At 44.3% G+C, this 18,658-nt stretch overlaps 1 protein-coding gene across 1 annotated transcript in view; it reads left to right on the top strand.

Annotated features, from left to right (window-relative positions):
- The first annotated feature begins 4,247 nt into the window (after nt 1–4,247).
- The window catches only part of grid2 (glutamate receptor, ionotropic, delta 2), a 243,616-nt gene continuing 229,205 nt past the window's right edge, over nt 4,248–18,658 (top strand). The window contains exons 1-2 of the mRNA XM_061260515.1: nt 4,248–4,296; nt 5,214–5,498. Of these exons, the coding sequence (XP_061116499.1) occupies nt 4,248–4,296; nt 5,214–5,498 (334 nt within the window). The remainder of the gene's footprint in view (nt 4,297–5,213; nt 5,499–18,658) is intronic.

Below are 18,658 nucleotides of genomic sequence, written 5' to 3'. Positions count from 1 at the left end.
CTCAGGCTTGGCTCATTCTGTGTAAAGGCATTACGTCCTCAACTTACAGAGTGCTTCAGGGTCTATTTGAAAATGTGCTTTTTTCTTTTCTTTTTTTGGTACCCTCTCGGCCAACAACATTGTCATCAATTTTAATACCAAGAATGTTTTCAGAAAATAAATATTCTTGTCTGTTACACATTGGCAAAAAATGTACCAAATAGTTTGTCTGTGTTCTTCCGACTACGATAAATTGTGCCAGTTTTATTTGTTCATATTTCTTTTGGCAATTTGATTACTTTTAATCTGTAAGAAACAATTTGAGTTATTAACTGGCTGCAATCATAGATACCGTCACTTGCATTCAAAGTATTTTCTTGTGCACTCAATTAGTTATATTGCCTTCAGCTTTTAAATTGGCAATTTTGTGCACAACATTGGGGGAACATAACAATCATTATAATATAGGTGTCTTAATAAAAGTTATTGGTTCTCGTTTTTTTTTACAACTGTTCCTCTCCCAAATTGAGAATTGAAAGTTGTATCTCCGGAGTTGTCGCTAAGCCACCCTCAGCAGGAACACTGCAGTTTCTCGGAGTGTGTGTTTTCCCATCATGCACTTGTGTGCCGAATACTATTTTATCCCCCCAGCGCTGCATAGTTCTGTGGGAAAGTGTTGGTATCGGACACAAGGGAGGCATATCTCTCCCTCACGACAAGAAGTAGCCCACGGGCCCCTGCCATGACTTCTGGAGGAGCTATAATTGTTAGACCAATAACCTTGGTTGACTGAAGCCTCCTTTACCACTATTTGGTTCTAAACCAATTGTTTCCTGGCCCCGTTGACCGCAGGTCATCGTTGGATAGTGATATATTTCAGACAGAAAGCTGCGACTGTAGTGGGGCCTCCACTCCACTCACACGAGCGACCGAGCCACTAGAGGCTGTGCACTGTGCCGTCTTTTCGTGTAGTGCGCGGTAGCACGCGTGTCACCCTTACGAGAGGAGGAAAAACCGCACCTCGTCTTTTACAGCGTTTTCAAGGTGGGAGTCAGGATCAGGGAGGTCATGCTATACGGCGGGTTCGCGTGTGCGTGGGTTGCCATGGCGATCGGCCCTCGCTCGTCGTTAACTTGTTTGGAGATGGGCGGAGAACGGCAGTCATAGTCCGCCCCTTCGCCGAAACAGCCCCCGGGTCTCATTAGCCTTAGCTGGCACGACCATCTGTCTTTTCCGTCTGTCTGTCGGCCTGACGCATCAGCGGTTCCCAAACCCGGTCCTGGAGTACCCCTGTGTATGCTGCTTTTCGTTCCAACCACAATTGCAATCCAGGAATTTTAACAAGCTGTACATTTTTATTACTTTGATGCTTTTCATGTTGAGGGGGACTACTCCCCTTAAACCACATTTTGTCAGATATCTATGCATACCATAAAGAATAAAATTCCAATGTTCTAATTTAGCTGATTGTGCTATATTGCGAACAAGGGATACATTTTGCAGAGAAAATGCATAAAAAGCGGTACATTATTTTTAACTGATAAAATGAAAGACTGATGTGAATCAGCAGGCTCCTAATTGGTGAAGGTGTTGACACCTGGCCACCAAACCTAACCATTTGGAAGATAATTAAGAATTCAAAGACAAAGCAAGTGATAAGAAGGCATTGTGTTTATACATTTAAGGAAAATAAATGACAAATGCAATTAAACGCATGCTCAACTGCCTAATTATGAGCCTATTAGTTAAGATCGGTCTATTGTTACCTCTTCTTATGCAATTGTTTACAAGATGGTGCAATAAACACAACTTGAACGTGGTCACTTTATTCTTCAGGCCATTGCAAAGCTATTTCTGGCATAATGTAGTTTAAGGTAAATAATATATCTTAAGATGAAAAGAACCTAATTAAGAAAGATTAACAGCTTGTTAGAATAATTTAATGGCAATTGTGGTTGGAACAAAAACCAGTATACACAGTGGTACTCCAGGACCAGGTTTTGGAACCACTGTGATGCATTACTCACAATGCCCAGTCAAGCACCTTGTCATCAAAGATAGTTTTTTTGGTTTGTTTGTAGCCTAACCTTTTAAAAACACAAATACAAACACAAGACACCAACACAAAGTTCCTTGGGGGAGGGCTGTGCGTCAGCCATGTAGTGCAGTGCGTCATCTCCCAATAGGACAGTCGACAGTGAGGGGAATTGTGGGTAAATACTTTTTCTTTTTAGGGGGGGGGTTGTTGTTTTTGTGATCAAATGTTTTTTATTCAACATAATTTTCAACAGAATATTTTGCTGATTTTTTCTCTTAAAAATACCAGCCGACAGCTCAAAGTGCTTTCCAGTGACAAGGGGGAAGCTGGGCTCAACCGGCACTGATGTGTCGCACACGCCTCGGTGATGCCACGGCAGCCATCTTGCGGCAGAATTCTCACTGCACATTTGCCGAGGTGGAGAGGAAGAGAAGCGTTTTTTTAGCCAATTAAATCAGGGCATGATTCGGTGGCCGGGCGTTGGGTGGTGATGCTGGGGGAGGCCGCGAAACGCCTCCACCCCTCTCGTTTCGGCACGGACTCCGCACTCATCCCTCGTCCTCCTTCCCCCGTGTTTGTCTGATCCGGCTCTTCGCGGGAGCTGCTCCAGCCTCCTCCGGGCCGGCCTCCCCTGACAGTCCCGTTTCTCCTTTTTTCCTTCTCTCCTCCGCAGCGACGCTCAGCTCGCCGGGCCATGTTTCACACTCCCGACTTTGTGACAGGGCGGAAAGCTCCAGAAGTGAGATGAATGCTCGCGCCTGGCGTCAGCTCCAGTCCTGGGGCACGAGCGGGTTTTTAGGGGGAATCGAGGGTGGGACACAAACTGCTGGCAGCACACTTTAAAATAGCATTATAACGCGCCGTCTGCCTAGCGGAAGCGGTTCCTCTGATGGCGAGCCAAGAGAGGGTTTTGCTGCAGAAGCGTAGATGTTTACTTGCGTTTTTTTTCCGATGAAGCTCTACGTGGCCACAGGTTGCTGCAGTTTGTGTTTTGCCAATGAGTTCACTTCCCCCCTGCGGTGCGTTGTTCAAGGTTTATTGGGGGAATCGAGGGTGGTACAAACATCGCTGGCAGCACACTTGAAAGTAGCATTATAACGCGCCGTCTCGCGAAAAGGCTCCTCTGATGCCGAGCCAAGAGAGGGTTTCGCTGCAAAACTGTAGAAGTTTACCTGCGTTTCTTCCAAGGCTTGCCGTGTGGCTGCAGGTTGCTGCAGTTGGTGTTCTGGCAAGGAACTTGCTTCCCCCCCGCGGTGTGTTGTTCAAACCCTCGTAATCGCACTCGTTGTGGAGCGCGTAGCTTCAGCGTCTGGATTGGAGCCGCGTCTCTAAACGACGTGGAAATAATCTCTTTTGCACCGTGTTCCGTCGCTGTAATTAAACAGATGAAGACTTTTACCGCCGCCTGCTCATTGCAGCGACAGGCTTGCACTTTGAAACTTTAATAAAAGTACGCTCTGGGTTTCAGGGGGGAAAGAAAGTCGACAAAATAAATCTCTCCTCAACTTTCCACTCTGGAAGTTGCACCACGTCGCCTTCCTGGCTGTTGATCTCCTCTTACAAAGTGTTTTTGAACATTTTTATTATAAGAATGAGTAACCAACAGCTCCACTCTCCAGGGTGTCTCTCTACTGTCTCTCTACTCTGTTTCTCTCAGTCTTTGTTCCGCTTTCTCACCCTCTCGCTTTCTCTCTCTTTCTATTTATCGAGTGCTTTCACTCTTTCCCTCCTCTACAAGGTGCTCTCAGCCTATCTCTTCGCCTTAATTCAGTTTTCACCTCTCTTCTCTCCTTCACCCTCTATCTCTCAAAAAATAAAAGTGCTTTATTGGCATGGCAAGGTATGGCTTATGTTGCCAAAGCACAGAAAATAACATATAAAGAACATACACCATTGAACACATGAACATATACTGTGGGGTGCAAAGATTTGGGAACCGTGGTTTAAATGTCTGTTACAATGAATCTGTACCTCATTACAAATAGGAAATAGGAAAATAGGAAAAGGGCCGCTTTTGGTTTATTTATTTCTGACCCGAGACCTGGTGAGAAATGCTCAGAAGAACACGCAGAGAGTGGCAAACCCAGGTCTGTTACCGGACAACAGTACAACATAATTTAAACAACAAAGACCTACATGGCAGAGTTGCCTTTCCTATGACCTCAATACAAAATTAAGCGTCTGAAGTATGCAAAAGAAAACCTTGAGAAGCCAAAAGCCTTTTGGAACAATGTGCTTTGGACTGACGAATCAAACGTTTTTGGCCACCACCAAAGAAGGTATGTTTAGAGAAAAAAGAGCCTTTACAAGCCTCTGTAGAGGAACACCTTGCCAACTGTTGAGCATGGAGGTGGATCCATTATGGAGGTGGATCCATTATGGAGGTGGATCCATTATGCTTTGGGGTTGTGTGGCAGCTGGGGGCACAGGAGATATTCTGTGAGTGGAAGGAAGAATGGATTACACCAAATGTTCGAAGGTCACTTCCAGACATTGGAGTTGAAGAGAGTTTTAGTATTCCAACAAGACAATGATCCAAAGCATACCTGGGAATCAACCATGAAGTACCTCCAGGAAAGACAGATGAAGGTTTTGGTATAGCCACCACAGTCCCCAGACTTTAGTATTATTGAAAATCTGTGGATCTGAAACATGCAAAACATGCAAGGGTATTCTGCTGTATTCTGAGCTAGAAGTGTTCTGCCAAGTTTCAATGTACTAACTGACAGGGTTCCCAAACTTTTGCCCATGGCCTTTTGCCTTTTTTTATTATTTTGAAACTGTAAAGAATTTAAATAAAAATTACTCTTTTAAAACTTGTTTTAAAATTTGAAGAAAGTTGCCGTTTAGAGGTCAGGTTGGCTTAGATATTAATTTTAAAAGGCTTTTTGACCAGGGGGGCCCAAACTCTTTGCACACCACTGTATATGGACATACTGTTTACAGTCAATATATGCCTCCTGAAATAGGCTCACTGGTTGTCCCTGTTTATGGCAAAGCTGATGTAATTCTCTCTCTCCCTCTGTGGGGGTTGTTTGGGTTTGTTTCGTTTTTGTTGGGTCGGTTTTTTAGTTTTTGAAGCTCTATAATTTCTGTTTCTGGAAAATGTGGATCTCCCTCCCTCCCTCCCTCCCTGTCTCTCTGGTTGTCTCGGCGTCTCTCATCCCTCTCTCTCTCTCTCTCTCTTTCTCTGCAGCTTGCGAGCTGATGAACCGGGGGATCCTGGCCCTGGTCAGCTCCATCGGCTGCATGTCGGCGGGGTCTCTGCAGTCGCTGGCGGACGCCATGCACATCCCGCACCTGTTCATCCAGCGGGCGCCGTCCGGCACGCCGCGCTCCAGCTGCCCCGAGACCAGCCGCTCGCACTCCGACGACTACACGCTCTTCGTCCGCCCGCCCGTCTACCTCAACGACGTCATCCTGCACGTGGTGATGGAGTACACCTGGCAGAAGTTCATCATCTTCTACGACACGGAATACGGTGAGCCAGAGCGAGAGCTGAGGAAAGAACTGCGTCTCAAGCTAGGTTTTGAAATGGCTGCTAGCTGGTTGACCGGTTCAGACCAGCTCCCAGCTGGACATGGTCTGCCAGTTCAGACCCAGCTTGGCCATGCTCGTTGACCGGCTCATAACAAGCTAGACCAGCTCAATTTTCAAGCTTCACTGGAGCGGGGGGAGAGAACCAGATCTGGGTCACATACGTAACTGTTTTGGATTCAGGTTTCTGTGCTCCATTGAACTTGCCTGGTGGAATTGTGCCAACCAAGAAGGCAGGGTTTGCACTTGAGATTATTACATAGGTTCCAAGCACTAGACGAGCTAAAGTGTGGAAAGTATTTTCATTATTTGAAAACGGTATTTGAAAACAATTATGTATCTGACCCAGGAGAGAACCCAGATAAATAAGCGGGCGGCCTGTGGCATAGTGGTTAAGGTAAATGACTGGGACCCACAAGGTCGGTGGTTCTAATCCCAGTGTAGCCACAATGAGATCCGCACAGACTTGGCCCCTTGGGCAAGGCCCTTAACCCTGCATTGCTCCAGGGGAGGATTGTCTCCTGCTTAGTCTAATCAACTGTACGTTGCTCTGGATAAGAGCGTCTACCAAATTGACTTCAACATGGCTTGCAGCAGGATGCCACAGCAACCAAATGTATTAAGTCTGGATCCAACAGCCCTGCAATCTGGAGCCTGGTGTTGGAGCATTAGAATCATATAAAAGTCCATAAACCCTGCAACAATGGGCAATTTTCCCCATAGAATAACCCCCCCCCCACACACACACACACACACACACACACACCCATCAGTGCTCCACTCTGTTCCAACTACTTATTACTACTTATTGCTCTTTTATTGTTTTTCATTGTGTTTTATTGGTTTTTATTGATTGTTTTATTATTTTATTGCTTGATTGTTTTTATTGTTTGTTGATGGTTTTTATATTGTCTATTTCTCCTATTTTGTCCGTACATCCATAAAAAAAAAAAAAACGACGAGCCGAGCTGGCCTGAATGGCCTCTTGCTGTCATCCCTTCTCTTATGTTCTTATGTACTGTGTGTGTGTGTGTGTGTGTGTGTGTGTGTGTGTGAGTGTGTGTGTGTGTGTGTGTGTGTGTGTGTGTGTGAGTGTGTGTATGTGTGTGTGTGTGCGTGTGCGTGAGTGTGTGTGTGAGTGTGTGTGTGTGTGTGTGTGTGTGTGAGTGTGTGTGTGTGTGTGTGTGTGTGAGTGTGTGTGTGTGTGTGTGTGAGTGTGTGTGTGTGTGTATGTGTGTGTGTGTGTGAGTGTGTGTGTGTGTGTGTGTGTGTGTGAGTGTGTGTGTGTGTGTGTGTGAGTGTGTGTGTGTGTGTGTATGTGTGTGTGTGTGTGTGTGTGTGTGTGAGTGTGTGTGTGTGTGTATGTGTGTGTGTGTATGTGTGTGTGTGTGTATGTGTGTGTGTGTGTGTGTGTGTGTGTGTGTGTGTGTGTGAGTGTGTGTGTGTGTGTATGCTCATGTGTATGCATGTATCAGCTTGTGTGTATGTGTGTATGTGTGTGAATGCATGTACATGTGTGTGTGTGCGTGTGTGTGTGTGAATGTGTATGCTCATGTGTATGCATGTATCAACTTGTGTGTATGTGTGTATGCATGTACGTGTGTGTGTGCGTGTGTGTGTGTGTGTGTGAATGTGTGTGCTCGTGTGTATGCATGTATCAGCTTTTATTTGTGTGTGTGAGTACATGTGTGTGTATATGTGTTTATCAGCTTGTGTGTATGTGTGTGTGCGTGTGAATGCATGTACATGTGTGTGTGTGTATGTGAGTGTGTGTGTGTATCGGCTTGTTTACAGGAGTGTGAGGGCATCTTGTTTTTGTGTGTTTTTCAAAAGCTTCTGATACATGTCTCGCCATTTCACAAGGGAGGTGAAAAACATTAAAAAATCACTATCCAGTCAAAATTGAATTAATATCAGAATCACATTCCTGAATATCAAACCTACCATTCACCTACATTTCTAAATTAAAATCGTTGTGTAAATATGTAACATTTCATTAAATATTAGGACTACTTGGTTCTCCAAGCTCTGATAAAGTTAACAAATAGACTCACCATACATTTTGGAGTCCCAAAGAAACTTTTATGTGTTTATACAAGTCATTGATATGGTTTGATATGGATATCACACTATAATGACAAGTCACAGTGTAACATAATACTGTTTTTATTATTATAAATCATTCTTGTTTAATAAAGAGATACGGCCATTCGTTCTACTGCTGTTCGAAACTACTGCAGTTTTTACTCCCTTCTAAAGTAGTCACCTCTGTCCACTGCTCAGGGTGTTCTGCTTCCTGAAACAGTGTTAAGGTGGGCTACCTTCACATCTAGAACAATATAGGCAATCAATTAGTCTCAAGCAAACATACTACAGCATACTGCATATACAAACTATAACAATTACTATAATTGCAACAGAAATGCTAACAATACATTTGGATAGCACCCAGAGTGATTTCTTTTTCATGCAAGCAGGAATGCTAAAAGTATCTTCAGCCACTGTCTTTCACTGACACTTTTGTTAAAATATGGACGTCTCATCCCACATACTTTATTTAGCGTGTCATTCATGCAGTTTGAATGAGTTTGTAAGTTGCCTTGTTCAACGACTGTGATCCTGATTATACATTTGCCACAAAAGACATATGGACAATGTGACTGCCTTTCATTTTAGAAAGCATGTACAGTAGTTTGAGATGAAATAGTCATCCTCTATCTTCCAAATGGCACATTCGCAGAACAATGCAGTGATTGTCTAACGATATCATACAGTTGGTATGCTTGTAAAATGTTGTATCGTGTCGGAGTGGTTCCTGTAGTTAGAATATGCTGCTTTTTGTGACTACTGTGTACTTCGGTATAATGATTTCCACATGTCGGTTAACTCATTGTTTATTTCTCAATTATTGCATTGTTGATGCCATCATTATGATGCTAAGCTGGACTAATGGCAGTGTGTTGCTAATAAGTGTCTGTCCGTGGTTTATCATCTTTATCAACACAGCCACCTTAATCGGCACCACAATGATATATGAAGATTTTCTCATTATTTATTTATCTTGGCCTACTTTTCATATGTAATTAGTCTTCCTCATCAACAGCACCATCATCATGCAAAAATAGAAATACTACTAAGAACATTTTAATAAAGGTAGGCTATTAGAAGCAATATCAAAATAACAATGTAGTCAAAATAATAATATGGTGGAATCATATCAGCATAATAGCATCTTAATTTAAGGGCAACAAATGCCAGCTTCATTTATTTTTCATTTATTTGTCGCCATAAACAATGTACAGAAGTGATTTTGCAGGTAACATATTATTAGTAATATTTACAGTAATAACATCAAAATAACAATATCATCAAAACAATATAAGGTGGATTCATGTAATCCACGGTCCCCTTGGCTAAGAAATGATCTGTGCAGGGAACTCTCTCTCTCGCTCCATGAGTCGATCACAGCCTCATACTCGTTCGTGCCGGTCTACGGTTCATGTGCGGGGGTGTCTGTGTAGCAAGGGTGTGCAGTGTGACGTAAAACCATCCAACCAAATTAGAATTAAAGGATTTTTGTGTTAAAACATTGTTACAATTGTGTAAATCCCTTCCTATCATTGAAAAAGGCTCACTGACCTGTTGACTCACCCTCTGCCTGTCTTTATAGTCCCTAAATTTGGGTTTTAAAATATGCAGTTGACAGGCCAGCACTCCAAAACACCCTACAGCTGTACAATAATTCATGCTCATTGGTTGAAAATTGGTTGTAATTGCCACAGCCAATGGCGTTTCAACATCAGCACGTTCACAGAGAAGGGAAAGGGATAAACAGTGTTGTGGTTTGATCGTGTTTGTTGCTGCAATTCCTCTCTTGACCATAAGAAGTCGAAACCTTTAAATGTACCTTTAAATACATCCTAGATCTTCCTCTGTGCGGCTCACAAACAAAATCGGTCCCTGGAAAGAAATTAGTTCAATGTAAAGAAATTTTAGATTTCAAAAGTACGGTAACATAATAACATCATTTGGCCAGGATAAATTTGCAGTTTGAATGGACTTCAATGGGAAAATTAGCTTTTTGCCAGTGGCTACAAAACTGCAATACCAGGAGTAGCCACTGGCGTCTCAGAGTACGGCAATCCCTGGCCCCCTGACTGTCATGCAGCTAATGTTTATAATGTAATGTAATGCTCTTTGAAGTTGTATTGTTATATCTCAATAGGGAGAGCAGTTATCTGTGTTTTGAAGTTACAATGTAATTGGGGGAGTCATGACAAAATAATAAGGGCGGCGGAAGAATGAAAATGGTTCAGAGTTTAAAGCTAAATTAGATGTGCATTCTTTCATATTTTCATGAAGTTATGGTTTAAAATGTTTAGCTTTCCTAATCAAACAAATTAAAATTCATAGCAAGCATGGGGTTAGGGACTACACAAATATGACAACTTCATACAGTAGTTCCTGGTCTGTGGGTGTATTTTTTGATGAGAAAAGACTAAATTCACAGCAAAATCATTAAAGCCAGTTTTCTCAAAACTGTGTTTTACAGAAATGCAATATTCAAACGATCATATCTCCAGAAATATGTACTGAATCTCACCGAGTGATACCTCATTTCATAGCTCTCATTCTGTACCACACAATCATTGAATGATGTGAAGCCTGTGGAGCTAGTTTGGACAGACTCGAGAAGCTCCGCCCCCTCACATGATGCTCACATCTAATGGGAGGGGTTATATTAAGCACCAACCAATCACAACCAACCTGTTTAGGCTCTTGCTCATTTTGCACGTTCTGCCATGCTATGCTGCCGGCTAGCTGTTGCCGCTTCTGCCTTGATGCAATCATACCTAACCTACCTTTTTTCTGCATGCTAAAGCCTTTGTGCTGCCAAAGTTTTCATTTACATTAAACCTCAATAAATATTGCTTAATTCATGAGATGTCTGACTGAAATGAAAAATTCACATTTTGAAATATGTATCTGAAGCAGGGAGCCGGTCACACGTGTGTGTATGCATGTGCATGTGTGTGCGGACATCTTTCTGTGTGTGTATGTGCGTATGTGTGTCTGTTGTTTACGTATGGGTGCATGTGCATATGTGTGTATCTGCTTGTGTGTGTGTATGTGCATGAACTTATCTACCTATCTAACTGGGGACCATGGTGTCATCACACATCCACCAAGAGGGGACATAGAAACTAAGTGGGGACATTTTGTGTGTACATGTGTCAGTGTATGTGTTTGTGTGTGTATGTGTGTACATGTGTATGCGTGTGTCTGTTGTTCATGTATGTGTGCGTGTGCGTGTGCATATGTGTGTATGTGTGTATCAGTGTGTATCAGTGTGTATCTGCTTGTATGAGTGTGTGTGTGTGTGTGTGTGTGTGTGCATGTGCACTTGTCTACCTACCTAACTGGGGACCATGGTGTCATTACCCAATTACGAAGAGGAGACATAGAAACCAAGTTGGGACATTTTCTGTCCACGTGTGTCAGTGTATCTGTTTGTATGTGTGTGTGTATGTGTGTATCTGCTTGCATGTGTGTGTTTGTGTGTGTTCCTGGAAGTGTTTTTATCTCCGTTTCGAGCCGCAGTCCCCTTGCCCCAACAGAGAGTGCAGCGTCCACCGCGGCAGCTAAACTGCAGGAGATCTGGATAAATTGGGCCCATCCCAATGGGGGGATGCATCACAGGCCGTATCGGCCCGGTCTGACACGGGGCTGTAATGGCCCCCCGGGGGTACCTGCGCCCCCCTGCCCCCCCCCTCCCCCCCGGCCCGGTGTCGTCTGGAACGCCCGCTCCCGAGACCGATCCCCTCTCTATCGCCAAACCCCCGGCCTCCCAGAGACCTCTGGGAAATTGCCACGTCTGCGCTTAAGCTCCCGAATCACCTCCAATCTTCTCTTTAAATGGCTTCTCGGACAACGCGGAGAGAGGCTTTTCATTTGATTTTCCGTTTCTTCCCCCCCCCCCCCCCCCCATTTTCAGGTCTACTGATGCTCAGAGATACGTTTCAAAGATTACCCTCTCTTCTCTTTCCACAGCCTCCCCTCAGTTCCCCCGCCGTCTAATTCCTGCCCAATCAGAGCGGGGCCATTTATCACCATTCCAGATAATTATGCTTTTAGAGCAATTCCGCTTGTATTAGACGTATTTCCCGGTGACATGATTTTATTACAAACAATGATGCTAATACGCCTATTTTTGTCGGTGGGAAGATGGGCACCGTAGCAGCACATATTTTCTGTTTATGTCTGCGCTTGAGGTGAATTTTAACTATGTGCGCGTCCGCGGAATACAAAGCAGACTCCCGTTCAGAAAGCCACAGCTGAGGCCAATCAGAAACACTGGTACTGTGATCAATGAACACCCAGGGTTTAACTCAGCCAGGACAGTGCAGTGGCTCAGACTCCATTTTGACTCCTCTCCCACCCCCATCCCACTTCCACCCCCATCCATCCATCCATCCATTATCTTAACCCGCTTATCCTGAACAGGGTCGCAGGGGGGCTGGAGCCTATCCCAGCATACATTGGGTGAAAGGCAGGAATACACCCTGGACAGGTCGCCAGTCCATCACAGGGCACACACACCATTCACTCACACACTCACACCTATGGGCAATTTAGACTCTCCAATCAGCCTAATCTGCATGTCTTTGGACTGTGGGAGGAAACCGGAGTTCCCGGAGGAAACCCACGCAGACACGGGGAGAACATGCAAACTCCACACAGAGAGGCCCCGGCCGATGGGGATTCGAACCCAGTGCTACCCACTGCACCATCCGTGCCGCCACTTCCACCCCCAGAACATACTATTTAATTAATTAAGATATCGTTAAGGTAGTGACCAAACTATAAGACTTATTCTCACAACCAAGAAAAAATCTTGGAACTGAATGATGGTTTTGTGACATAGGATGAAAGTTCTAGTTAGTTCTATTTAAAGGTACAATAGCTAAGATTTTTGTGTTAAAACATTGCTATAAAACCATTGTAAATCCCTTCATATCATTGAAAAAGGCTCACTGACATGTTGACTAACCCTCTGACTGTGTTTATAGTCAAATTTGGGTTTCAAAATATACAGTTGACGGCCTGACACTCAGGTAAACACTGCTGTGGTTTGAAGGTGTTTGTTGCTGCTATTCCTCTCTTGACCGTTAGAAGTCCGAAGTTACCTATTGTACCTTTAATGTAGAAGTTTCAAAACTAATAATATTGGCCTCATGCAATGCCATAATGCTACAATAAGCAGCTTTTGCTGTCCCTATATCATAGTATGAATGTACTACTTTTGAGAAACTACTTTTTACTCCAGGACACAGCATCTTAACCTGCATTAGTGCTTAAGAAGCCAACATTTTGTAAGCCAATTCTACATCATTGTTGCTGATATAGTCCATTAGGGCAGACCAATGTACAGTACTTTACCATTGTAAGTTGCTCTGAATCGCGGCACCTACTAAATGAATGCAATGTACTGTGACATAATGCAATGAATACAGTGTAGGGGTCCTCGCACGGGGCTCCAAATTATGTAGGGTCCTCGCACGGGCCGCCAAATAACATAGGGATTTTACTCTACGAAACCGGGGCGCCAGTTAATGTTATGTAGCAGTATAACTGCAAAAAGTAATCAGTCTCATAAAATTACTGTTATCAGAAATATCCAACCACAAATTTAGTATTTCAATTAATAATTAAAATTACCAATATTAATGATTGAGCATACCTGAAGATTGGAAGTTCTTCGAAAGACTGCTTTAACTCGGCTCTCATGTCTTGTGATTCCAAAACGGACACCGGGATTTAATAAAATATATTTATTAAACAAACGTACAAACACAGAACAGAAACTAACGGGAAGTTAGTAGGGGAAGTTAGGGTGTGTGTGTGCGCGCGTGTCGCTTGAACAAAGGAAAGGTAAAAGTGGGAGTAGCTAGCTTGGGTAAGCTAGAGTTCTGGGTGTGTTAATGAGTTTCAGTGTTAGCTGTGAGAAGAGCGACTACTTGTGTAGTTCACTCTATATATGCGCGAAAGACGACGAATCAATTCACGTACATACACGGCTAACAGAATACATTCAAATGATAAGACAAAGCAAATATAGAAACACAGATTCAGAATAACAGTTAAGACTTAGCTAACACTGGCTATGCCTGCAAATGCTTGTTTAGTCTTACTGAGTGCATACGCATTGCTGGATCCAAAAGACGTGCTGTCCTTATAGGAGCCGCGATGGTGCTGTGAATGCGTGTCCTGGAGAGATGTGCAAAGCTGGGGCGTTCCCGTCTTTGCCGCGCGTTGTTGTCTGGTCCGCTCGGTTGCTGGAAGGATGTTCGCTGGTCCTTTTTCCTGGTGGAAAAGTTTGTTGCTGTTGTTTGTTGGTTAGCTTTGCAGGAGTAAACTGATGTACCGTTCCACGTACACCAGTTTCCACTCGTTATAGGCCAAGAAGTTACTGCGAGGTAACTGGGTGTGTCCGTAGGCCTGGTAGTGCGCTGTGCAGCATTCAGCCTCTGTCCGAGTCTCGGAGCAGATGAGCTGAAGCAAATGGCCAAAAAGGGTGCGTCGAAGAAGTGAATGAAGAAAGGGAAGAGAAGAGAGAGATCCCAAAAACGTGTCTTGCTCTTATACGGGAAAGTTTATTGCTCCCGCCATTACGGGATTGGCTGAACCAAGCTAGACGTCATGCGGGGTGGACGTCGCGGAATTGTCCTGTGGGATTGTGGGAGTTGTAGTTCCTACAACAGTGAGCATTCAGGGTCAAATTTCTCCAGTGTAGACAATAGTATGGGGCTCAGAAAGGATCTGTGCTCAAAGTAAAGACAGTGATATAATGGTGTGGGGAATGAGTGGGTCGCCAGGCTTCTAAGTGGGAGCTCTACAATTTCAGGAGGGGAACAGAGAAGAATAGATACAGGAAAAGCCCTGCTAAAAAATACAGCTCAAGCTATGTTTTGAAACCAGCTACCAGCTCAGACAAGCTACCAGCACACGCTGGTTGACCAGCTCATACCCAGCTAGACCAGCTTCATGACCATCTTTGTCATGCTGGTTGACCAGCTCAAACCGATCTAGACCAGCTTATGACCTGCAGGACCAGCTCAATTTTTTCAGCTGGACAAGCTGGCATAGCTGGATTTCACAGCAGGGAAACTGAACCACGTCTGTGTGCATTTGAGAAATGTTCTTCTCCTGCAGGGTCTCCATTTTCCTTTTTCCACTAAATGTTGCCACACACGTGGCTTTCATGCCAAACAAGCCAAACATCTTCAAACAGGCTGCTCCACTGTACACAGTTATGTTTGCCCTCTCCTCTCCCTCTTTGATGCTCTTTACAGTTTTAAAATGTGTTGTACTCTCAAGAATGCGGAACAACTCCCATAGGAAAAGCTCACTGAATGCTTGTTACATCTAATTCCGTATTTCAGTGCATCTGTAGCAGGCCTTACTGAGGCCTTACAGGATTTTGCTTGAAAATTATAAAGCTGTGCCATACCCTAAAAATATTCTTAAAGACATGATAGCTGCTCTACAATAACAAAAACGACCAACTGCGATAACACCTATGATAATTATCCTGTATATTTAGAGGCATTAACCCCTTATGGGCAGATGTGACCTGCGCATTACATCTCCCTTAACAGATGGATGTGACCTGCGCGATACATCTCTCTTGGCAGACAGATGCGAAGTCCGCATTGTATTTGATCATATGAGTGTTTTTCAAGAAACTTTTCAAATATTTTTTCTTGGGGAAATATTTTGTATATATTTGTTTGATTCGATTGAATAATTAATAAAGCACACTGCTTTACACATTTTGGAAAATAAAACTTATTTCCATAACTGTATTTTTTATTTTTGTGCATTGTTATCAAGGGTGTAAATAATTCTTGAGCTCAATGTTATTTCCAATAAGTCGTAAAATAGCAGTTTTTCACTTAATTTCTATGATCAGTAAGCCAAACTTTAACCGTAATTCTTCCACAAGCCACTTCCATAAGCACAACACGTCATGTTACACGTTTAATAATAGGTTTATTGGGAACATTTGTTGATGGGAACATGCAAATGGGATCACAGCTATTTTCACATTTCTCAACCTGTCACAGTGAGTTATCAGCCCAGCTGGGGAAATAGACATTCCAACAGAAACTGGTCAAATGCAAATTAGCGTGGAATTTTGTTTGCGGACAAGTTACGGAGCAATCTGTTCTGGCACGCTGGTGGATGGAGACCATACCGCAGACAAGAACTGCCAGTGTAGTGTACAGTATAACCTACACATACACGCCAGACAGCTAATTATCCGCTTCCGTCTGCATTAACTGCACTGTGGGACATTAAGCAGGTTGCGTTCGTCAAATCGAATCTGCCAGCTCTCCTCCCGTTACTGTTTATCAGAACCCCCTGTGAACCCCAGGGTCACATTGCTGCCTGCGATCCCGCTCCCACGCGGTTCAGCAGACGCTTAAGACTAACCGTTGTGGACAGCCGTGAAAAGTGTGTGGTTTGAATCGTGTCGCAGCGCACGTGGGCCCTTACGGGAGAGCCAGCCATCCAGTGCAGAGGTCTGATAGGCCGTGAACATCCCCTCTCCTAATACCTCTCCAAATCTGAGCCCCGACACCCCTTCAGCACTGCCTCTCTTATGTTTACTGCCAGCGCATCCCTCGGGAGATCCCTCCTCCGGATTTATTGCACAGGTCTGTTTTTTCTCCCCTCCTCTTTGAAGAGAGCGCGGTGAAGAGGTGTCGTGAAGCATAGTAAACGCATTAGACACAGACGAGGTTCTGCGGCTACAGGGAGAGTGATGAAAGAGGCACACGAGGAGGGGGCTACACCTTACCGAGTCATTACACAGCCCTGAAACACCTTACCGAGTCATTACACAGCCCTGAAACACCTTACCGAGTCATTACACAGCCCTGAAACACACCTTACCGAGTCATTACACAGCCCTGAAACACACCTTACCGAGTCATTACACAGCCCTGAAACACACCTTACTGAGTCATTACACAGCCCTGAAACACACCTTACCGAGTCATTACACAGCCCTGAAACACGCCTTACCGAGTCATTACACAGCCCTGAAACACGCCTTACTGAGTCATTACACAGCCCTGAAACACGCCTTACCGAGTCATTACACAGCCCTGAAACACGCCTTACTGAGTCATTACACAGCCCTGAAACACACCTTACTGAGTCATTACACAGACCTGAAACACACCTTACTGAGTCATTACACAGCCCTGAAACACACCTTACCGAGTCATTACACAGCCCTGAAACACGCCTTACCGAGTCATTACACAGCCCTGAAACACGCCTTACCGAGTCATTACACAGCCCTGAAACACGCCTTACTGAGTCATTACACAGCCCTGAAACACACCTTACTGAGTCATTACACAGACCTGAAACACACCTTACTGAGTCATTACACAGACCTGAAACACACCTTACTGAGTCATTACACAGCCCTGAAACACACCTTACTGAGTCATTACACAGCCCTGAAACACGCCTTACTGAGTCATTACACAGCCCTGAAACACACCTTACTGAGTCATTACACAGATTCAAAGCATACCTTACTGAGTCATTACACAGCCCTGAAACACGCCTTACCGAGTCATTACACAGCCCTGAAACACACCTTACTGAGTCATTACACAGATTCAAAGCATACCTTACTGAGTCATTACACAGCCCTGAAACACACCTTACTGAGTCATTACACAGCCCTGAAACACGCCTTACCGAGTCATTACACAGCCCTGAAACACGCCTTACTGAGTCATTACACAGCCCTGAAACACACCTTACTGAGTCATTACACAGACCTGAAACACACCTTACTGAGTCATTACACAGACCTGAAACACACCTTACTGAGTCATTACACAGCCCTGAAACACACCTTACTGAGTCATTACACAGCCCTGAAACACGCCTTACCGAATCATTACACAGCCCTGAAACACGCCTTACCGAGTCATTACACAGCCCTGAAACACACCTTACTGAGTCATTACACAGCCCTGAAACACGCCTTACCGAGTCATTACACAGCCCTGAAACACGCCTTACTGAGTCATTACACAGCCCTGAAACACACCTTACTGAGTCATTACACAGCCCTGAAACACACCTTACCGAGTCATTACACAGCCCTGAAACACGCCTTACCGAGTCATTACACAGCCCTGAAACACACCTTACTGAGTCATTACACAGCCCTGAAACACACCTTACCGAGTCATTACACAGCCCTGAAACACACCTTACCGAGTCATTACACAGCCCTGAAACACGCCTTACCGAGTCATTACACAGCCCTGAAACACACCTTACTGAGTCATTACACAGACCTGAAACACACCTTACCGAGTCATTACACAGCCCTGAAACACGCCTTACTGAGTCATTACACAGCCCTGAAACACGCCTTACCGAGTCATTACACAGCCCTGAAACACACCTTACCGAGTCATTACACAGCCCTGAAACACACCTTACCGAGTCATTACACAGACCTGAAACACACCTTACTGAGTCATTACACAGCCCTAAAACACACCTTACTGAGTCATTACACAGCCCTGAAACACACCTTACTGAGTCATTACACAGCCCTGAAACACACCTTACCGAGTCATTACACAGCCCTGAAACACGCCTTACCGAGTCATTACACAGACCTGAAACACACCTTACTGAGTCATTACACAGCCCTGAAACACGCCTTACTGAGTCATTACACAGCCCTGAAACACGCCTTACTGAGTCATTACACAGCCCTGAAACACGCCTTACCGAGTCATTACACAGCCCTGAAACACGCCTTACCGAGTCATTACACAGCCCTGAAACACGCCTTACTGAGTCATTACACAGACCTGAAACACACCTTACTGAGTCATTACACAGCCCTGAAACACGCCTTACCGAGTCATTACACAGCCCTGAAACACACCTTACTGAGTCATTACACAGATTCAAAGCATACCTTACTGAGTCATTACACAGCCCTGAAACACACCTTACTGAGTCATTACACAGCCCTGAAACACGCCTTAC

This window comes from Conger conger, chromosome 11 (assembly GCF_963514075.1).
Source record: "Conger conger chromosome 11, fConCon1.1, whole genome shotgun sequence".
Lineage (NCBI taxonomy): Eukaryota > Metazoa > Chordata > Actinopteri > Anguilliformes > Congridae > Conger > Conger conger.
The sequence above is the reverse complement of the archived record's forward strand: the minus strand, read 5'-3'. Positions and strand labels throughout refer to the sequence as shown.